The 21,524-nt window shown below is 33.6% G+C and overlaps 1 protein-coding gene and 1 long non-coding RNA gene across 2 annotated transcripts; one reads left to right on the top strand and one right to left on the bottom strand.

The window, feature by feature from the left end:
- Positions 1-464: 464 nt before the first annotated feature.
- On the bottom strand, positions 465-15,073 carry LOC307154246 (uncharacterized protein). Its single transcript, XM_079899019.1, has 14 exons — positions 12,841-15,073; positions 11,805-11,967; positions 11,638-11,719; positions 11,367-11,477; positions 10,267-10,326; positions 9,709-10,174; positions 9,405-9,565; positions 5,193-5,421; positions 5,005-5,069; positions 4,702-4,851; positions 2,746-4,618; positions 2,469-2,633; positions 2,161-2,295; positions 465-503 (listed from the first exon to the last, which is right to left on the bottom strand). The coding sequence occupies exons 1-14, from the start codon at positions 12,941-12,943 to the stop codon at positions 487-489; spliced, it is 3,780 nt and encodes a 1,259-aa protein (XP_079755145.1). The 5' UTR covers positions 12,944-15,073; the 3' UTR covers positions 465-486.
- Positions 15,074-17,514: 2,441 nt separating this feature from the next.
- Positions 17,515-20,948, top strand: LOC307154247. Its single transcript, XR_013820325.1, has 3 exons — positions 17,515-19,304; positions 19,667-19,737; positions 20,076-20,948. It is a non-coding gene; the product is annotated as an uncharacterized lncRNA (long non-coding RNA).
- The last annotated feature ends 576 nt before the right edge of the window (positions 20,949-21,524 follow it).

Raw genomic sequence — 21,524 nt, 5'->3', positions numbered from 1 at the left:
TGGTTAACCTGCAACATGGGCTTTAAGTAAACACAGCTGAAAGTGAAAGCTGGTGAAAAAGATCGTGTAACATCCATTATTTGGACTTGGTTCGGATTTAAGCCGCCCGACGAGCAGCAGCAAACTATATAGACAGAGTGTCTGGGGTAACAGTTCGGTAAATTAACACACGACTAATCCGTTCTACCACCTCAAATTCAAAATGAAACATATCACTGAATACCAGCGCGCGCATATTATTCCCAATATATCTTAGTGGTGTAGCACATAATCTCTGTCTGCGCCTGATTTTAAGAAGCATTGTTGTGTTTCTTTTTAACTGAAAAGACATCAGTTAGACAATATTCTAATTTTAAATTTGGGGTTTCATAAGCTCCAGGCCATAATAAACATTAGACCTACTGAAGTCTCTGCAGCTAGTGTACTTAAATTTTATTTATCTGCAAAATTATGTTGTATACTTACAGTTTTGCACAATATATGCTCTCAAAACAACATGCACCCTAAAAAAAACAAAAAAAACATTTAGCAGTTGTTTAGCAGGGTCTGTGTAACCTTTTCTGAAATGTTTTTTTTTTAATAATATATATCGTTATCACAAGAGGCTGCAATGTATATCACAATATGGATTTTAGGCCATATCGCCCATCCCAAATTGATAGCCTATAGTAGTTGATAATAACATAGGCCTACCTAATGTTGCCTACGGACGGTAACAGTACAGTAGTAACCTTTTACAGTCTATGAGTAGAACAGCTTTCTCAAGCAGTTTATGATGCATTTTGGAAACAGAAGATGACCCCCTGGTATAATGCGCCACATGGCTTGAGAAACCCGTTCTCAAAGACTTACTTTTATAGTCCAGTTTTGTGTAGCACACATATTCTGAATGTCTTCGGCATAATTTAAATGAACCATTTTAATCTAGATTAATCTAGATTAATTTCAATATTAATCTAGATTAAAACAATTAATATATGCCCACCTCTACCGGAGGTCAAAACTCAAAGTTTTATGTTGATTTTCACATTTCAAATGTTCAGTTGGTTCAGTTTGAGTTTTGACTTACAGAATATGTAATGACGTAGTAATATTATTCACAATAACACTCATAAACCAGTTCTTGCAATTAGAATAAATAGTGAAAAAATGCATACCTACAGCATGTTGAATGAAATCAAGTTAAAGTTTATTTAAGGTCCACACACTCCTAAACTGAAGGTTTCTTACTTGCTCTTGCTGCACTCCTGACAACGGAAATGGTTTTTCACATAATAAACCATTCAGTTTATCACATAGAAAATCTCATAAGCTCACTAAAAGAGCCCCCCCTGCGGTAGTGCAGACTTTCCACCCTCAGTGATGAGTGCCTAAATGTATACCACAACATCAACGATATATTGCTTCTGAAACAAGTTGCTTTGCTTTATATAAAATAAATAATTAAATAAATAAAAGGGTAACACCAAATAAATTATATTAAAAGTTACAAATACCATGAAATATATTAACGAAAAGCACGTGTAAAATAGTGATTTTTTAAAACAACTTAAAAAAAGACAGAAAATGATCGATCACTCAAATAGTTTGGACATAGTCAATCATTTCAATGTTATGACACACTGACGCTCCATTTACATGAACTACCAATGTTATGACACACTGACGCTCCATTTACATGAACTACCAATGTTATGACACACTGACGCTCCATTTACATGAACTACCAATGTTATGACACACTGACGCTCCATTTACATGAACTACCAATGTTATGACACACTGACGCTCCATTTACATGAACTACCAATGTTATGACACATTGATACTCCATACGCAAGCTCCCAGTATTGTGACATAAAACATTGATACTCCATACGCAAGCTCCCAGTATGTGACATAAAACACCGATACTCCATACGCAAGCTCCCAGTATGTGACATAAAACATCGATACTCCATACGCAAGCTCCCAGTATTGTGACATAAAACATCGATACTCCATACGCAAGCTCCCAGTATTGTGACATAAAACATCAATACTCCATATGCAAGGTCCCAGTATTGCTATAGGTTCAATACTGTAGACACAAATTTCTCTTGATAGTGATTATTCGGTTGTGCACAAAGTATTTTACTGCTTTCCATTCTCTTTCATTACCAATTAAAATCTTGTTTTCATTTAAGAATCTTTCACAATCCACTTTTCCAGGGACTTTCATTTCCTTTAGGAAATTCTTGAAATGATGTTCAATAATTTTACTCTCCTTCTCTGACCAGGTCTTTCTGGACTTTCCTGTTAAAATAAATTAAGAAATTAAGTAAGTAAATCAAATTAATTGAATTAAAGAATAACCAAAATTTGAATAATGTAGATTTTACAAGCTGAAGAGCACAGACAATTCTTAAAATACATGTCAAGATGTTTCATGTAGATACAATTTTTTTATGCAAAGTGGAATAACAAACCCTTTTTATTTAAAGGCAGTGGTGAAATCCTAAAGAATGGAACTGCCTCTCTTGAGGCTGCGGTCGTTATTGAGGTGGCAGCCCTTTTTTCCGAATGATCATCCTCTGTCATCCTTTTTTCAGATTCAGCATCCTCTGTGTCTGAGTTGCTGGAGCCCCCTTCAACTGTAACAAAATGAGCATTCACATTCTTTAAAACTAAAAGTAGATTTTTACAAAGTGTGGACACTATGAATTGTTTAAACAAAAGACATATACACATAAGTAATTTACTTACAGTTGATGTTTGGCGTTATGTCCTCCAGAGATTTTCCTTTAAATTTGCCTATTCCACTTTGCAGGGCAAACAGAATTCTGCTCACTTTTGCAACTTGTAAGGTTTCTTCAGGCAGTCTGTAAAACTCCCTATGGACTTCAATGTTGTGACCCATGAAAGTTGCTAGTTGGTCTAGTTCATGCGTTTGCAGGTTAAGTAGCTGAGAAACTGTGGCTACATGTTTTCTCAACTTTGTAGATGTAATGTTTTCTGGGTTTTTAGCCCCACAGCTTTCTGCAAATCGCTTTAAGCAGTCACAACCACGGATGCTCTCCTGTGATCCATAAAAAGGACGAGCAAATATGTAGGGATTGCTAGGGGAAATCCCAACATCTTCTCTAGTTTTAATTAGAAGTTCCACAGATTCTGTTATATTTGTGGGAAATAGTACTGGTACTTTGCGGCCTCGTTTCCCCCGTACCTCTACTCTGGTGAGATTCTTACAGAGTTTCTTCTCAAAAGGTGAAAGGCTCTCCATAATTTCATCCTGAATCATCTGTTTGTTTCTCTGCAGGTATGTTTTGACTTCCATCCTTGAAACCTCACCTTCTCGACGCCGATTGAATAATATTAGCTGTGCTAGAGTCACCTGAGAGAGATCACTCCATGACCTTTGTGATGTGTGTTCAATGTGTGCTTTTTTGTTGACCTCCTCAAGACACTTTAGATGATCATGGAGCTTCTTTATGTCTTCTGCTAAAGGCAGCATTTGGGGACTGTTCCACTTTTTCTGGTACAAAGTTTTCAGTGCATTAGATGAAACATGAATTGTCCATTCTAGTTCAATTAATTTACTGAATTGCTCTGCTCTTCCCTTCAATGCATCATCCTCTTGACGTAAAGCCTCTCCCTGCAAAATATATGACACTTTCACAAGGGAATGACGCAGTTTCAGTGCTGTTGAAGGGACTGAGAATCGGTTGGTTGAGGAATCAAATCCAGTCATCTTTTTTACTCCCTCAAGTACTGTGTTGAACTTTCCTGGGTTGATCAAGTCCTTCAAAGCAACAATGTCTTTATCAATAGTTCTTGTCACTATAAGAAGTCTGGCAAGTTCTCTCATCTTATTTCTAATGTCTGCCCGGTGCCGTGAAACTTCTCCGTTTTTGAGGAACATTCTCTCACCCAGTGACAGAATCAACGGGTCAGATTTCACCACTTGAGTAACGGTATCATATGTCATATCTTCAATAATATTTTTAAGTCCACTAGAAACGTCAGAGTCCATTGGCAACAACAGAGAACAACTTGCCTGAACTTTTCGTTTCACTGGCATATTTTCTTTGTCTTGTAATTTGCAACGTTTGTGATGTCTCCAGAGATCTGTTTTGACATACATAGCAAAGCAAAACTTGCAAGGCAGATAGTCTATTGCTGTTGACTCACGAGTTGCTTGTCTTTTTGGTATGATCTGTCCTTTCCCAGAGGATAGGACTGAACTGTTATGGTGGTAGTTTCCCATGTTCCTTACTTTGGTTAATAGAAGAGTACGCATGTTTGAGCCTCTGTTGTGTGCAAGTGCCTTTGCAACTTCAACTTTTTCAGAATGTTTCTGCTGTAGATGTCTTGCAATTTTTGGATAAGGCTTCTCACAGTAAAGACAGTAATTCTTCTTGTCATAGATGCGTTGATGTACACTGTTTGAGGACATTTTCACTTTTATTTGATTTTGTTGAGAGCTACAGCCGTGGGCACTTTCATCTATTTCTATCCAACTCTTCATAAGTGGTTTTCCTTGGATGCGTTCTGCAACATGTCCTTTAGCTTTTTTTGTGTCGTCTTCTTCTTCTTCTGAGATTTCCAGGGAAAAGGAAACCTGTTGTTCAGTGTTGTTCTGAAATAAAGAACCACACAACTGAAATGTATTTGTAAATAATAACAATGTTATATATTATAAAGTATAAAACCCTTAATTACCATTTCAGACTCATATAAGTCCTCCTCAGTGTGAGAAGATGAATCCATCTCATCACTGCAAACACTTTCTGGCTTATCACTGTCGGTACTCTCTAGGATGTCCATCTCATCTGACGTTTGGGGACAGAAATCTGCTGTATGGGTTCTGTCCTGTAAAACAATAACAGTGTGTGAAATCCATGTCCATGTTTGTTTTCTATCTAGAGCCTGCTGATTCTAAAACACATACTGTGTTTTAGAATCACTGTTGTCTTTTTGGTCTTAAACTTTTTTTTTTTTTTTATGAAAATGAAAAGTACTTACTTCATTTTCATTCACATTGCTGTAGTTGTTTGTGATTCCAGTGTAATCCGACTGGTGTATGAAACCTGTAAATGCACAACAATTGTTAAGGATATCCAATAATTTAAGGATTTTTTTTCTACATTCTTGTAAAATCTACAAAGTTTTATTAATGAGGTGAAGAGAAAAGTGTAAGTCTTGGAACGTACATGTGAAAGACTGAAGGCATTCCTCAATGGTGGGACGTTCTTCGATTGAATTAGACAGCATTCTGCTAATAATATATTTTTGTCTTGTCCATCTTTCTTCACATTGAAGAGTGAAGTTACCCATTCTGACATTTTGAGATAGCCCAACTGGATCCTTGGAGTAGGGTGTAGTTGTCTGATAGGGGTGTTGCCCATCCGTCAGGATATAATGAACCAAGCATCCTGCTACCTACAAAATAAAATAATATTTACAAAAATTTCAGAAATGGTCACAACTAAACTGCAGAATGAATGAAGATGATTAAAATGATGACAAAATGCTGCTGTGCTCAAATGAAAGCTGCTCGAATATTAGCATTCAGAACAATTGAACATAGAACAAATGTATGCATTTTTGACAGAACTGATTACAAATCATATTGATCACATACTAAAATAGTATTGTAACTGCATACATGTAACCTGTTAATCCATTTGAACCCAAACCTAAGAATTGTCATCCCCAAATTAAATAGGGGATGTTCATGAAGTTCATTGTTCATGACATTTTTGGAATAGAAGCATAGTTGTAGTCTAATTTTAACCCTTTCATGCATGAATTATGATAACCTTAGTCAGTATTTTTTTTCCCTATGTGTTTTTATTCCTCTTAGGGCATGAAAAACAAGATTTTTTACAAATTTTTCAAAGAGATCTTCAGGTGTCCACTTGAGTGGACAGCATGCGGTTATGGTTAAAAACGAAGATATACTGTATTAAATATAAGACAATAATCAAACAGATAAAGTATGTGAATTTAACAAACTAATCAAAACAATTATATCAAATCATGTGAAACTGAAAATATAAAATATATACAACAAATATAAATTAAAAATATTGGAAAGGCTTCGTACAACTTCATACAAGTTGCACTTCGCGTATCTTTGATATCAGAACATGAGGACGTGATTCCATCAGAATTTTCTACAGACTGTCAAGGCACAACTGTGGAACCCACTCAGATGTTCCCTCCAGTGCACCAGAGTATGGAGATTTACCCTTATTAGCTGATAATTCTGATTATGTTCAAGATGGACATGCACATTTCTATCATAGCCCTCCTCTGAGAAAACCTAGCATTACATTTTTTCAATCTCATCTGAAATGATCAGTGTTGGATGTAATGCATTACAAGTAACATGCATAACACATTCAGATTACTTTTTGATGTTACAAGTAAAGTAATGTGTTACAAGTAACATGCATTACCTAATCAGATTACTTTTTGATCTAACAAGTAATTAACTACAAGTAATGTGCATTGCCTAATCAGATTACTTTTTGATGTAACGAATATATAAACGCATTACAAGTAACATGAATTACGTATTCAGATTACTTTTTGATGTTATGAGTAAAGAAACGCATTACAAGTAACATGCATTACAAATTCAGATTACTTTTTTCGATGTCAATGAAAATTACATTCTAATAATACAAATACATTTATTTACAGTAAAAAATTCACTGCAGATCAAGTTTTTAAGTTTTAACATTCCCATTATAATTATGAATTGTAGCTGAAATATAGCAGTTGATGCATGACGTCCACTACAGTGGACATGTGATTAATCAGAGTTTTCTCTCAATCTAAAATCAAAACTTGGAAAATTTTACTGTGATATGACTCATTAGATATTGCTTGAGTCTCCTAGGATAGAAGGAATGGGTGGATATTCCGGAGCAACTTGGCATGTCTGACTGACCCTTGGCCATCTTGGTTTGGAGGGGAGAAAAATCGAAACACAACGGCTTGCCCTTGGTTGCAATTTATAGGATGATGCACCAGGGTCCAATGAGGCTGATGTGCAACTTTGCCATAAAAACCCATGCAAATTCAAGAAAATGCTTTATTAATAGCTGTCCACTGTAGTGACCACTATACGTGAAAGGGTTAAAGAAGACACTTCGCAATTTGTTGTCATAAAATCATAATTACAATCATTAAGAAACATAATATATAGGCTTAAGTGTATTGTAAAGTTTTTAGAAAATATTTTTCTCATTGATATTTTATGACAAAACAGAAATTGGTTCTTGTTAAAGTACAGAAACCCAATGAAGCCACAGACCTGACCATGTTTAACTTAAAATCTGCAGATGATAACTCTAACGGCCAGATTAATTTACAGATTGCTCCAGCACAAACCCTTTCACATCTACTGCAGTCAGATTCACCCGTGTTCACTCTGAAGGAATCACTCACATGGCTGGTGCACTTGTAATGACACATGAAGGATGTTAAGAGGCTAAAAGCAGGTTTAGTACTTGCCCCATTGAAGTCAACAGGGTGCAAATTGTAAAAAGAGGATAACGGTGTAGGCAACACCGATTTTTGTCGTTCAAATTTACAAAAAAATGTGCTCAATGTTAAAATTCTCAGCATCAAACCAAGACAATTTATTAGATCAAAACCATGTTATCAAAACTTATAAGGCCTTTCAAGTATTTAAAATACATTCTCTTTGTGATCTGATGAGGCTTAGAGGATAGGATAGTTTACATACTGTAATAAAGGCTAAAAGCTATAATAGTTAATGGCTATAATAGTTAATGCACTTCACAAAATTGATAGCAAAAAAAAATATATATTTTCTTTCTCATGGTATTTTTATCAATATGGTACACAATTATCCTATTGAATCGTTAGGGTCAAAAGTACTCACAAAGTAGTCCAATTACATTACCTAAAATTATTTAGATTACAGGATTGTAAATTATTTGTAAATAATATTGTAAATTATTGTAATAAATTTAATAAATTGTATTTAGATTGTAATCTAGATTAATCTAGATTTCATCACTGACTGCAATTTGTGTCATGTAATTTGGAATGAGTAACTGTGTACAATACAATACTTAAGTTATAACCAGCACTGTGATTGGAAAATCATGGAACATCATAATTGTATTTGTTTTAGTAAACGTTCTTGACTTTCTGCACAAGGTCATAATTATTTTGTTAATGAATGGATGCTCTATACCAGTTTTTAATGCTCTATACCAGTGGTTTTCAAACTTTTGAAATGACCATTTATTTATTTTTTGTTTACTTTCTATCACCTTATTTGTGGAGTAAAATGAAACTAACTCAGCTGCATATTTTTGCAGTATTTTATTTTATTGATTTATTGAATATTTTTTTTTAAATCAAAATATATTTAGCATATTTCCTTAGGCCTATATAATATTATTTTATATTATTATTTTAATTTAATTTTATTTCATTTTTATGTAAGTCCATTTTCATTAAATCATCAAGACAACCCATTTTTTAAATATTGGACGCGACCAAGGGTTTGAAACCCGCTGCTCTTTATTGGTTACATTGATTAATTTAGGATAAAAATATAAATAAATAAATAAATAAAACTCCACTCTGAAATGTGAATTAATAATGAGAATCCATCAATATTTTTCCAAATGTGTTCACTTTTGAACTAAAAACCCAGAGGAATGCTGGAAAAGTCTCAGTTAAGTAAGTTCCCTGGTTCCCTGAGTAGGGAACGGAGACGTTATTCGTCGTCACGTCGTAACTCGTAGTGACTATGAAAGGGAACACTTTATTTTGATGGTCCCTTTTGAACATTCTACTAACTATAAATAAATGTGCAGCTACATGTCAACCAACTGTAATTACAGTATTAGTAGACTATATCTGCTTAATATCTGCTAAAATTTGACTGTGATAAACCCCAATAGACATTATACTGACTAAATATATAATACATGTCAACTTATTTTTACTCTAACCTACATTTTAGTCTCTAGTCTACTTATACTCCTGTAGTACTCTAATGAGAATTAGTTCACATGTAGTTGTAACATTACTTATAATCAACAGAATGTGTTAAAGAGACCATCAAAATAAATTGAGACCAAACATTGTGTAGTCAAATGCTTTCATGATGACCATATAGCAGATTTTTTCCTTTGACACAAATTAAGAAATTAAATTACAGTCACCATGAGATATTTATAATAAAACAGAGGTAAAACATTTTTAGGATTGAGTCTTAAACCTTTTAAATAATGTATAATTTGCCTTTTATTATTATTTTTACATTAAATCTTAAAGTAACTTTGATATAGTGTAATTAAAAAACACTTCTGTGTGCCGGCGTCCTCCCACAAATTAACAAGTTTTAACATGATATTTTCAACCCTTACCTGGATATCTGATTCTTTCTTGTACTTGTATTGCATGCCTCCAACATCTTCATAACTCGACCAAGAAAAAGATCCAGCCATTTGAGAGAGCAGTGTGGTTTGTGCCAGATCAAGTTTTCTGCTTGCTCCAAAGTCTGCGATGTACAGTTTATTGCTTATATCTGTAGAAAAGTAAAAATGCTCACAAAAAATGTAACACTTAAAATGATATCCACATTATCATATGCTCATGCATTTTAAATGAAAATTTCTGCTGATATTACAGGATAATTATAGCTATGGCTAATCCACAGACTGCTCTTACCAAACAAAATATTTTCAGGCTTCAGGTCTCTGTGCAAAATTCCATATGAATGCAGTTCCTGAAGTCCTTGCAGTAACTCCTGGCAGATCTCTAGTCTTCGATTCTCTATCAGGCTTTTTCTTTCAGGAAAATCCTTGTTTTCAATCAGCTCCATCAGACTATATTCACAAAGAGGTGACACAAAATAGGCAAAGTAAGTGTCTTCCAACACTGAAATGTGTTGCAGAAGGTGCTCTGCTTGTAAATTTTTTGAACTCAGGAAATGAGCCATTTCCAATTCAGTTTTGGAAACATGTTTGGCAACTCGTTTCACTGCAACTTTGCAGTTGTTGAAGACTCCTGGGAAAATCTCAGCAGCATTGCATCCATTTGCAATCTTCATTTCTGTGTTGATAACAAGGTCATCCATTTTCATCAAACCAGGCTTTAAATCAAAGTTTTCAAATGAATTCTTCCATCGTGATTCCTGTAAAATGCAAAAAAGCAAAAGCATATTGAAATGTAAGAAATGTTTTACAGTGTATATAGTTATTAGTAAACTCAGCTGAAGGAACAGACCTCTCTATATATATTTACCATATTTTCCTTGATCTCTCTGAATGTGGAAATACTGGTTTTCTGAAACAAATTACATTAAAAGCAATCATTAATGTAGTTAACATGAACATATAATGAGCACCACTTTTACAATATTTCTTAATAGTATGTAATGTTAATTTCAACATTTAGTAATGCATTATTAAAATCAAAAGTTGTATTTATTAACATTAGTTATTGCGTTGTAAATGTACATGAACAAGCAATGAACAGCTGGAGTTTAATTAACTTACATTAACAAAGATGAATAAGTATTGTACCAAATGTGTTGCTTTTAGATCATGTGAATTAAGACATTAACTAATGTTAACAAATGAAACCTCATTGTGTAAGTGTTACCTAAATAATTAGCTTTTTTAAAGGTAAAAATTGTACAGCAGTATTGTTGAGGATAAGAGAATCTTGTAACACTTTACAATAAGGTTTCATTAGCTAGCATTAGTTAACAAACCAATAATGAACTGCGCTTATACAGCATTTATTAAACTTTGTTAATGTTATTTTCAACATTTAGTAATGCATTATTAAAATCAATTAGGTAATACGTTGTAAATGTACATGAACAATCAATGAACAGCCGGAGTATCATTAACTAACACTAACAAAGATGAATAAATATTTTACCAAATGTATGGCTTTTAGTTCATGCAAATTAATACATTAACTAATGTTAACAAATGAAACCTTATTGTGTTACCATATAAAAACTATATAAGTGTTACCTCAATAATTTGCTTTTTTAAAGTAAAAATTGTACACTTAAACAGCATTTATTAAACTTTGGTTATTGTTAATTTAAAAATGTACTGATACATCATTAAAATCATAAGTTGTATTTGTTAAAATTAATAACACACTGTGAAGTAACATGCACAAACATTGAAACAGCTGGATTTTAACTAATATTAACAAAGATTAACCAATACTGTAACAAATGTATTGGTCATTTAGTACTAATGTTAACCAATTAACCTTATTGTAAAGTGTTAGCAAGTTTTCCTCACCACTTGATAAAATAATGAAAATAAGACACCAACAAATAGAAATAGAAGTTTAAATACCTGTCTCCATGGGCAGTTAGGATCTCCGTAGTCGTATAAAATTTCTTCTCCTGCATTGATTTTTGTTAACGCAAATGCACACAGATGTGGTCTTTTCTTTTCATCCATTATCTATTGGTTACAAAAGCACACAAACACACAAATGAAAACAACAAAAACATCATTTGAAAAGTCGCCTAGTTTTTAATAATGTCAAATAATGCTACAAGATGAGGCTGTATAAAAGGTGTAATTGAAACAAAGAATAAGAATACATTAAAGACAGACTTACTATTTTAATTTTGCTGTTTGGCTTGATGTGGTCATCATTTATGAATCGTCCTAGTCTTTCTGTATCTTGACTGCCATCAACACTGTGTGGTGAAATATTTTAAAAACACTTTTGAATTGTCATAATGGTATTATATTTCATTGGAACATTCATTAATTTAATCTTACCAGTAAGATTGTTCCTGAAAGGAGTAGAAATACAAAAATGCTGCATTTTCAGCTGAGTAGTCTTTGAACAGGTTCTCTCCTTCAGATCCAGTGATGTGTCTTCCAACATACTCCAACAGGAATTCACCTGGCTCAATGTGTTTTGTGGCAATTACTCCAAAACCTAATAAATAGTATAAATACAAGTAAATTAATAGTATGATAAAAGATTCATGAAGTTATTCAGGTTGTCTAAATTATTTTCAATGGTATTGTTACTTCGAAAACAACTGTATCTACATCTTTATAAAAGTGTAAAAAAAATAATAATAATAAAAAAAAAAAAATCAGATTTTCTGTCTGAAAAAATCAGACACTAAATATTCATCATTTCCATTATTACACAGGCCCCTCACATTCTAACTGGCAGTTACTTACAAATAATATCAAGAGCACTCACACATTTACATAATAGTGTTTAATTTAGAGACATCAGCAGCTTATAACATAAATACTGGCAGGAAAACAGATGTAAATCCACCTTTAACTGGTCAAAGCAATCATGTTTTTTCCCCTCTTGCGTGTTTTGTTTTAACAGCCTGCTTTCTCTAGGTTCATATTTTAAACCCAACCCTTTGACATTAAAGGAATAGTTCACTTAAAAATGAAAATTCTGTCATATATACTCACTCTCATGTTGTTTCAAACCTGTATGAATTTCTTTCTTCTGCTGAACAGAAAGGAAGATATTTAGAAGAATGTCAGTAACCAGACAGTTTCTGATCCCATTGACTTCCATAGTAGGAAAAAAATTATACTATGGAAGTCAATGAGACCAGAAACTGTCTGGTTACTGACATTCTTCTAAATATCTTCCTTTCTGTTCAGCAGAAGAAAGAAATTCATACAGGTTTGAAACAACATGAGAGTGAGTATATGATGACAGAATTTTCATTTTTAAGTGAACTATTCCTTTAATTAGTGACCACACTTAGCTTTTATTTAAGTTTTGCAAAGTCATACAGTATTGATGGGAGAATTGTATGTAGTAACTTACCTTTCTCTTCACTCATGAATTGTTTCTCAAATGTGTCTTTATCTTTGCCAGAAGCAATGAAGTACAAAGCTTCTTTTTCAGGAAAAACTCTTCTGGGTCTCATTTTCCTGTGAAATATTTAAAATTATTTTATGTAGGATTACTTCATATGCAAAATAAATAAATAAATAAATAATACCTCTTTAGAATTTCATAGAAAATAAATGATTGAAAAGATGACACCGTGGGTAACAATTTAAAATGTAGTAAAAAAATAAAATAAAAAAAAAAAAATTACCAACAATCTGATTATCAATAATATTACCGGTAATATACATGCATATTTACATTGTAAGAGGATATCAATATTTTATAAAATTAGCATTTACAAATTATCATAAAATATATAATGTTCAACTTACCTCTTAATTTGGAAAGAAAAAACTGAGATGAGAAATGTCTCAGTGCGCTTTTTATGAGGTTCTTGGAGGTAGATACAGTCTTTAAACTATAACAGAAAGATAACTCTCCAATGTAGGAAACAATCGCGTATAGGAGCTGTCTTCCAAATGGCAAAACTGAAGTGTGAGTTAGGAACATAGAATAGATGATACACATGCTGCTATCTGAGCAGTGATTGGGCCGACGCCCACAGATTAGCCACAATTACCCATCATTACTATTGGTTCTGTTATGCAAATTTATCTGTGAATGAAATCAAACAGCCAGTTCAAAATAAGTGTATAGTCCATTGTTTTTAAATTCAGTTCAAATTGTAAACATCAGTTGGATCAGGAAAAATTCCTTTTCCTCAATTACTATTACATACATTATAATTACTCACTTTTTTTCTGTACGTATAGAGCACAGAGCACAAACCTATACCAGTGGCAGATAGAAATGATAAAGTTAATAAAGAAAAAAAGTAATTTCACACAATGTAAATAAATATAAAAATATTCTCATTTAATGTAAATCAAATGGTTATATAGGACGTAGCATTTACCATGGGCATTCATATTTATGTTGGTTTAACTTAACTTGTATAGCACATCTGAAAAGAAAGCTCATACCACTTACTTAAGAGTACCTTGTGTTGAATCACAAAAAAAAAACAACACTGCGTATTAGCTGCGTATTAGAATTGATCTCAGTCCACATTAAAACGACTGCAAACGCGGATCACGTGACCATTCACCAACACTGGGCATGTGCGTGCCGGTGTAAACCTAGAGACTTTCAAGCATAGACTGTAAAAAATGTTTTCAAACATCAAAATATCATTTATTAATATGTATTTGTGTCAAAATGACATATAAACATCTTTTCCTATTCCATTTTGCCAGAAAACGCTTCCAACACGCTTGCGTGTCGCAAGAAAAATAGGTGTCGGTTATATTTCTAGCATGCACGCGTTTACCGCGCCTGAGACGCGCCAGTTTCTTACTGTAAGAAACTGTTCCAGCGGGTGAAGTTTACTGGTACTGAATATTACCTGTGTATACTCCATGACTGGTGACACCCAATCATAGAGCCGAGCGTGAGCCTCTGCGTCATCGTTTCTAAAGTCCTCCGTTTTGACCCGTCCACTCTAAAACGCCCTCCGGAGATTCAAAACGAAAAACGGGTCGGCAGCGTTTCTAAACTTCTCCGTTTTGGGTCTCCGTTTTTGCCGTTTTAGTGTGGACGGGAGGTGCAAACGTAGCAAAAAGTCTTCGTTTTTAAACGAAAATGCAGTAGTGTGGACGGGGCCTAAGGTAAAACTTTCACAGTCTGGCCTATGTGTCTATGACATGCTGTCCTTTGAAGCTCTTCTCCATAGAAATGCAAATTGCCTGCGGGGGTATTTGGGGGGTAGGGTAGCAGTCCACCCAAGGACTGGAAAACAGCAGTGAGGAACCATCTGATCAGAGCAATTGGGATATGTTTCAATCAGCTCTGTAATTTATATACAGTCAAGTCACACCACAATTATTTATACCACTTTATACATTATAATTCTTTAAAATGTTCTAAGACAGCCCCCATTTTACCAGGTGGGGAATAAATGAGACACATATTTTAAAGGTATACAAGCTCAAATATAAAAACTGTAATACAATTGATAATAATTGATAATACATAATTTAAATATGTTTTCAGTTAAAACAGCTCAAACATGCGTCTGAGAAAGCGTTGTCTGTGAAACTGGGGGCATAGTTTTAGAGACACCAACCTCAAATTTGAATCTTAAAATATGCCATTGTTTTGTCTCAAGATTCACACCAGTAATGTTTTTTTTTTCTTTGCACATTTATAAAAGCTACTTAAATGAAAATGAAATGATAAAATGAATCTACTTTATTTTTTTATTTATTTTTTACCAAACGTTGAAGTATTAGTTCCAACCAACATTTGTAAACAGCATCGCAGAGTTGTGGTTTGAACGACAGCTCTCGATCTGTGATTTGAAGCATAGTTTCAAGTTTACATGGCATGTGGACTCAATAAATCATTATCTTTACAAAAATAAGCAAGCTGACATTCAGTACAACCTGTGTCTTTTATTTAGAATACATACAAATGTAATTTAAGTCTTTTAGTTTGTCAAGAGATTTAAAGCACCATTTTTGAAAACTGCGCAAGCTCTACTATGTAAGAACAAGCCTATGATTGAATCTGGAAATAAATCAAAATAACTGAGTGAAATTAAACACAGTCATGCCATGTACTAACATTATATGTTTGATATTTAATTTATATCAAAACATCTAGCATTAATTTGATCTCAAACAGATTCATTAAATAAATTATACAGATGATAAAGCCTACTTGTTACAACTGAACTGGTTATTTACAATGTTTTGTATAGACAGCTTAGATGAATAGCTTATTTAAAACAATTATATAGTCACCCCCAATTTTGGTGAGTGATGCATTTATGACATACCAAAAATATCAAAGTTTCTGCTCAGAAATCATTCTGAATAGGCACATAACCAACATATATTTAGAAAGCCATCACTTGAGTGTTTACAGTTCAAGACTAAAAATTTATCAGACTGTTATGAATATTGAGATATATAAGCTCAAACATAAAAACATCAAATATTAAGAATATATTTATTAAATGTATAAAATATTCTGAGCTTCAGAATATCAAATCTGAGGATGATCTCTAAATGCATTTTATGAAGCCTATTGTAAGACCAAATATCTTATTCCCCTGTAAACACTCATGTAGAGTCATTGACTCTCATTGTCATTTAGAGTCATTGACTCAACATGTCTGGTTGGTCTGGTGAGGAGAAATGGCCCATTCATGTAAATCGACGAACATTTAGCACCTTTTCAAGAGACTTAAAGGGTTAGTTCACCCAAAAATGAAAATTCTGTCAGTAATTACTCACCCTCATGTTGTTCCAACCCCATTAGACTTTCGTTCATCTTCGGAACACAAATGAAGATATTTCTGATTAAATCTGAGTGCTGGATCACTCCTCCTGCAGGCTTATGGACACCTCAACTTGCTGGCCCAGAAAATGTATTATAGACATTGTTAATATAGTACAAGTGACTCCAGTGGCTCAATCTTAAGTTTGTAAAGCGACAAGAATACTTTCTGTGCGCAAAAACAAACAAAAATAACGACTTTATTCCTCTTTTCATTTCCTTCTCTCTGGACCTCGAGGTTTTTTTTTACATAGTGTAATATAACGTAGCGGGCTATTGGGCGACTGTGGTCATGTGTGATACGTGGTGACGTGAAACACAGACGCGCTACGCTATTACACTACGTAAAAAAAATCTCTCAGATTTCATCAAAAATATCTTAATTTGTGTTCCGAAGTTGAACGAAAGTCTAATGGGGTTGGAACAACATGAGGGAGAGTAAATACTGACAGAATTTTCATTTTTGGGTGAACTAACCCTTTAATCTTCATTTTTCTTTTATTCTTATTCTTTTGTTTGAATTCAGTCATTAATGCCTGTATCCCTGTATTTTTTGCTTGGTCATCTAAATCTCTGTCATTCCACTATGCAAGAGCAATACATCTATTATCTTAAGTCTTGTTAGAAAACCAACAACAACAACAACAAAAAAAAACTGTTCTTGAATTAAAAAAAATAAATAACATGATTTTATGAAATAGGAAGCTCATGTAGAAGGTGCATTAGCTCAACAGGCAGCCTCAAGCTACATGACACAATATCATTTATTAATATTACACTCTCACTTAAAGCTCACTTTAAAACACAATTGAGTATTTGTATCATATTTCGGTCGCAATTTAAAATGGTTTCAAGTCAAAAAAGATTATTTAAATATGTTATAGGCTATTTTGCATTTTTTTATGAAGCAATGGGCTATTTTTACTCACATGCATACTGTAAACATTCTTTGTTCCTATACAATAACCAAAATCGAACGGAAATCAAACACACACAAAACAGAATAACTTGAATCCTGCATTTATTAGCTTCTTGTATCAGATGAAGAGATGTGTTTAGTTTTGTTTGTCCACAGTGTACACAGCACTGCGTCATCCAGAAGGACAGCCTTATGGTCACGTTGGTTCACCATGAGATGATTGACAGCTTTACAAACGAATCATATCGAACTGATGTCATCACGTTTGCTGACGCAAATCTGGAAGAGCAGAGTCATCGCTGGCTCTGTTAGCTGTTTGAGCTCTTCAGATTGCATAATTCAGTGGGAAATAAATAGAAATATTATTCTGTATGACGATATCATATCAATTATTTCTCCAAATGTGCGCATCATTGGCCTAATAGCCCTGGGAGATCGTGGATATTGTATGTAGGCCTATATAAACACAAATAAACTGGAGATGAGATGAATGGCTGCTGTATGAGTGATGATTTCTATTCAAGATAACGAACATTACAGATTAATTATTTTGCACTTCTGGAATAAATTAAGAAACTTATCTAACTTCAAACCAGTTTAATTATAAACAGTGGTCAAATATCAAAGCTGGGGTCTTAAACCTTCCTAATGAAGCTCAGTTTGTGCAGATCAAGTAGGAGTGTGATGTTTTAAAGAGTAATAAATAAAATAATCTGGGGCCACCAGTGATCCTTGACAATCAAGGGGTTAATTATGCCTCTGATTGTTTTACTTCTGGTATATCTGCTTGGGGAATCGAAGCATTTAATGTCTCCTATTAACACCCGGTCTCCACTAGATAAAAACAGTCTGTCAGGTCACAGCTGTAATCACCTGTGATTATCATATGTAAAGGCAAATGTATAGGAAATCGTTAACCACACATTCCAAAAGAAAAAGGTTTAAGCAGTATGTAAATGAAATGATATTGCTGTTTTTTGTAACTAAAACCACTCAATTCACACTTGTGAATTGCAGCTATTCATGGATTCACGTCTGGTTCATGATCACCCTTTTCAGTGTTTATTCTGTTATGATAAACAGCTGGATAAACTTAATTTACTATGAAACTAACCAACAAATTAGTAATTAACTAAGAAGAACTATATTAAACTAGGCATATATATTATTTACTGTGTTTTATCTTTGATCATAAGGTTAATTAATGGAAATTTAGAAATAGTGCTATCCATTTTACAAAGAGGTTTCATTTGTTAATTTACCATAAACTATAAATAAACGGTTGTAATTTTATGAGCTCATATGAATAAGTTATCTAAAATAATACACTGTGCATTAATGTGTGTATGATGTTATTGGTTAGTTCAGATAACTGTATGCATTACATAATCTAAATGAATAGAACCTTACTGAAAATGTAATCCAAAGTGATGATGCATTTAAATTGAAGTTGTGCTGCAAGATTAATGATATTAAGAAAGTACTGGTCCATGTATTGTTTATTTGGAGTTCTGCATACTTAATATAGTTCACTGTTTACACCAATACATGATATAACCCCATATGAGTTTATTTATTTTCACTTTAAAACAGATCTTGTAGAGATTACCATATTGTTGTTTTATTTTCTACCCCAGAAACAAATCTATATAAATCTATATATATATTGAATGTGTGTGTAAATATTCACTGATACACTTGGTGTCATATGGTGTTTGTTATTTCTTTGGGACATTTTAACTAAATATATTTTATTAAAACTAATCTGAAATAAATAATATGGTCTATTTCATGTGACTTTCAAAAATGTGTATTATAAGTAAGTCTTAAACTTTTTTTTTTTTTGCAGTGTACTAAGTCATAATTAAGTGTTTTTGCAACAGCATTATTTTCCAGGGTAAGCTAAGCAACAATCACCCACTTGTACATATTTGGAGGCGCCAGTTTGTTTCCAATCCCAGAGAAATTAGCATTTCTATAGCAACAGTTATCTGGAGACCCAATCACTGTCCAGAGATGGTTGGGGTTGTGGGATATAATCACAGAACATTCACTCTTTCGTGTCTTTTGGAAGTGTTTGTCTCTGTTTGAACCTTGCGTTTTTGAAGGAGGAGAACATATTCTACAACATGAGGTAAGTTCAGCATTTTGATTGATCTATTTATAAAGAAAATAAATAATTACGCTGTTACAATTCAGAATTTCAAATTGGTTTCATTAGTAATTGGTATCTTTATAATTTATATTTTTGATACTCCTTTTTGCGGATAGTTAAAATGTCTAGAAGAGTAATTTAGAAATTTAGAATAATCCTTATTTTAGACTTGTAGTACCAACAATGATGATATTGCGTATATTTAAAATCATAATGGTCAATTTAACAAACATAAAAAACAATGTTTTACCAGTTATTCTACAGATGTTGCAACTGTTAAACATGTTTACGATTACTATTTTTTTACTTTCCTTGTTTTTTTTTTGTTTTGTTTTTTTTAGAAAAGTCAAGTCAACAGTTCATGTTGTTCAACAAGAACACTTCATCAGAGAATCCACTACTCAAAAGAAAGGTATGTTTCTGCTCAACCTATTGAACTATTTTAAAATGTTTTATTCAAATAGATTTTAACATTTACAATAATGCATGTAGTGGCAATCTCATTTCAAAATACACAAATGTTTAAGTGTTATTGTATGTTCGTTTGAAAATTGTAGATGTTTAAATCATGGTCCAGCCCTAGATTTTAAGATTGTGAGTTGTGCCTTTCCATGTTAAAGAAAGGCCTTAAATGTATAAAGTTTATTGTGACGCAGCTAATTATATTTTACAACAAATTCTAGAGCAATTGTGTGACTTCCCAATTGTGTGCTGCATAGTTAATCATTTGTATTGTAATCCTTTTATCAGGTGTGCACAGAGTTTGGATTATTGGTGACAGTTACATTAGACGTGGCGAAAAGCGAGCAAGAGAGACCATAGGCACCAATCTTGGAGTGGCTTCCCAGGTCCAGTGGTTTGGCAGGGGAGGCATGTGTTGGGGAGACCTCCTTCCCTTCTTCCAACAGTGCCTTAAAAGAAGGACTGCTCCGAATGTGCTAGTGATTCACTGTGGAGGCAACGACCTAGGACGTGTGAAAAGTGTGCTGCTTCTCAAAGCAATGAAGAGGGACCTACGTGACCTCAACAGACAGTTTCCCCAGATGAAAATTCTGCTGTCTTCAATAAACCAAAGGCGCCACTGGAGGCATGCCCCCCCGGGAAAGGTGGACAAAGTGCGAAAGTTTGTGAACAATGTGATGGCTAAGTTTGTTTTGTGTGTTAATGGGAGCATTGTACATCATCCACACATACTGTTTGAAAAGCCTGAACTATTTTTAAGTGATGAGGTTCATTTAAGCCCTAAGGGAAACGATGTTTTTTTAACTGATATTGGCCATTGTCTGAGACACCACAACCCATAAAATTGGTCTTTAATTACAGAAAAGAGGGTCTCAAATCATGATATCATTTTATAATTGTATTAAAATGTATACATTTTAAAAAAGAACTGCAAAATGTTTAAAATTCAAACCAAAGGAAGAAATAAAAGCATTCCCCTGACTTATTGCTGTGGTTGCATTTTATTTATCTAGTCTAGATCATTGTTGATATTGTAAATTAATAATTGGTGAGAATAAAATTAAAATTCTGTATTATTTGTTGATATGGAACTGTAGCTAGAGAGAAAAAATTAGGGACTGCATAAAAAAGCATATAAAATATATTTAAAGAGAGTGCGTTAAACAAGAAAAATAATATTATGAATGATAAGAAGCTTCTTCTCACATCTGCTTTTGAGCTATTGCTGCCAGGCCGTCTGTAATTTTTACCCCATTGTGTGGAAAACAGATTCAAATTAGCCTGGCTAATGTCAGACCAAGTCTCTTTTGAGCCTTGGTCTGGGAACCACGTGTTAATTTTCTCGTATTTGAGGCGTGGTTCACGAATGCCCAGAGCCGTTTATTGGGCGCTATGAATGTCTATCAAATGCGCCTGTACGTAGCTCATAGCCAATCGTTTCAATTATACCAGATGACGTATGTAGAGTGACAGAAATTCGACGAGGAAAAATACGATGGGTCAAAGATTTATTTGTACACAATGGCGTGAATATTACTGTTTGTGCAAGATAAACATGAGGGTAGAAGGTAACGTCGAGTCTGATGCCATGTTGGATCCATAGATATAAACAAACTGCTTCGGTGTCATCATCGTCTTGCTGCTCCCTCCCCATTCTGCGATTGGTTCCCTTTTTCATTGGAAAATCTGGTCTATGGTAGCCTGACGTCATCATACTCAGATTCTAGTCAGAATGTG

Source organism: Squalius cephalus (genome assembly GCF_949319135.1).
Source record: "Squalius cephalus genome assembly, contig: scaffold_98, whole genome shotgun sequence".
In the NCBI taxonomy this organism is placed as follows: Eukaryota; Metazoa; Chordata; class Actinopteri; order Cypriniformes; family Leuciscidae; genus Squalius; species Squalius cephalus.
This window is presented reverse-complemented; position numbering and strand designations above follow the sequence as displayed.

What these genes read in the sequence shown, in the direction of transcription:
- LOC307154246 (XM_079899019.1), bottom strand. Translation starts at nt 12,943, where the DNA reads ATGAGACCCAGAAGAGTTTTTCCTGAAAAAGAAGCTTTGTACTTCATT. An exon ending in AGAAAGAATCAGATATCCAG is followed by an intron (nt 5,422 to 9,404) that starts GTAAGGGTTGAA and finishes TTTATTTTGTAG; the next exon opens with GTAGCAGGATGCTTGGTTCA. An exon ending in ACTTATATGAGTCTGAAATG is followed by an intron (nt 4,619 to 4,701) that starts GTAATTAAGGGT and finishes TCTTTATTTCAG; the next exon opens with AACAACACTGAACAACAGGT.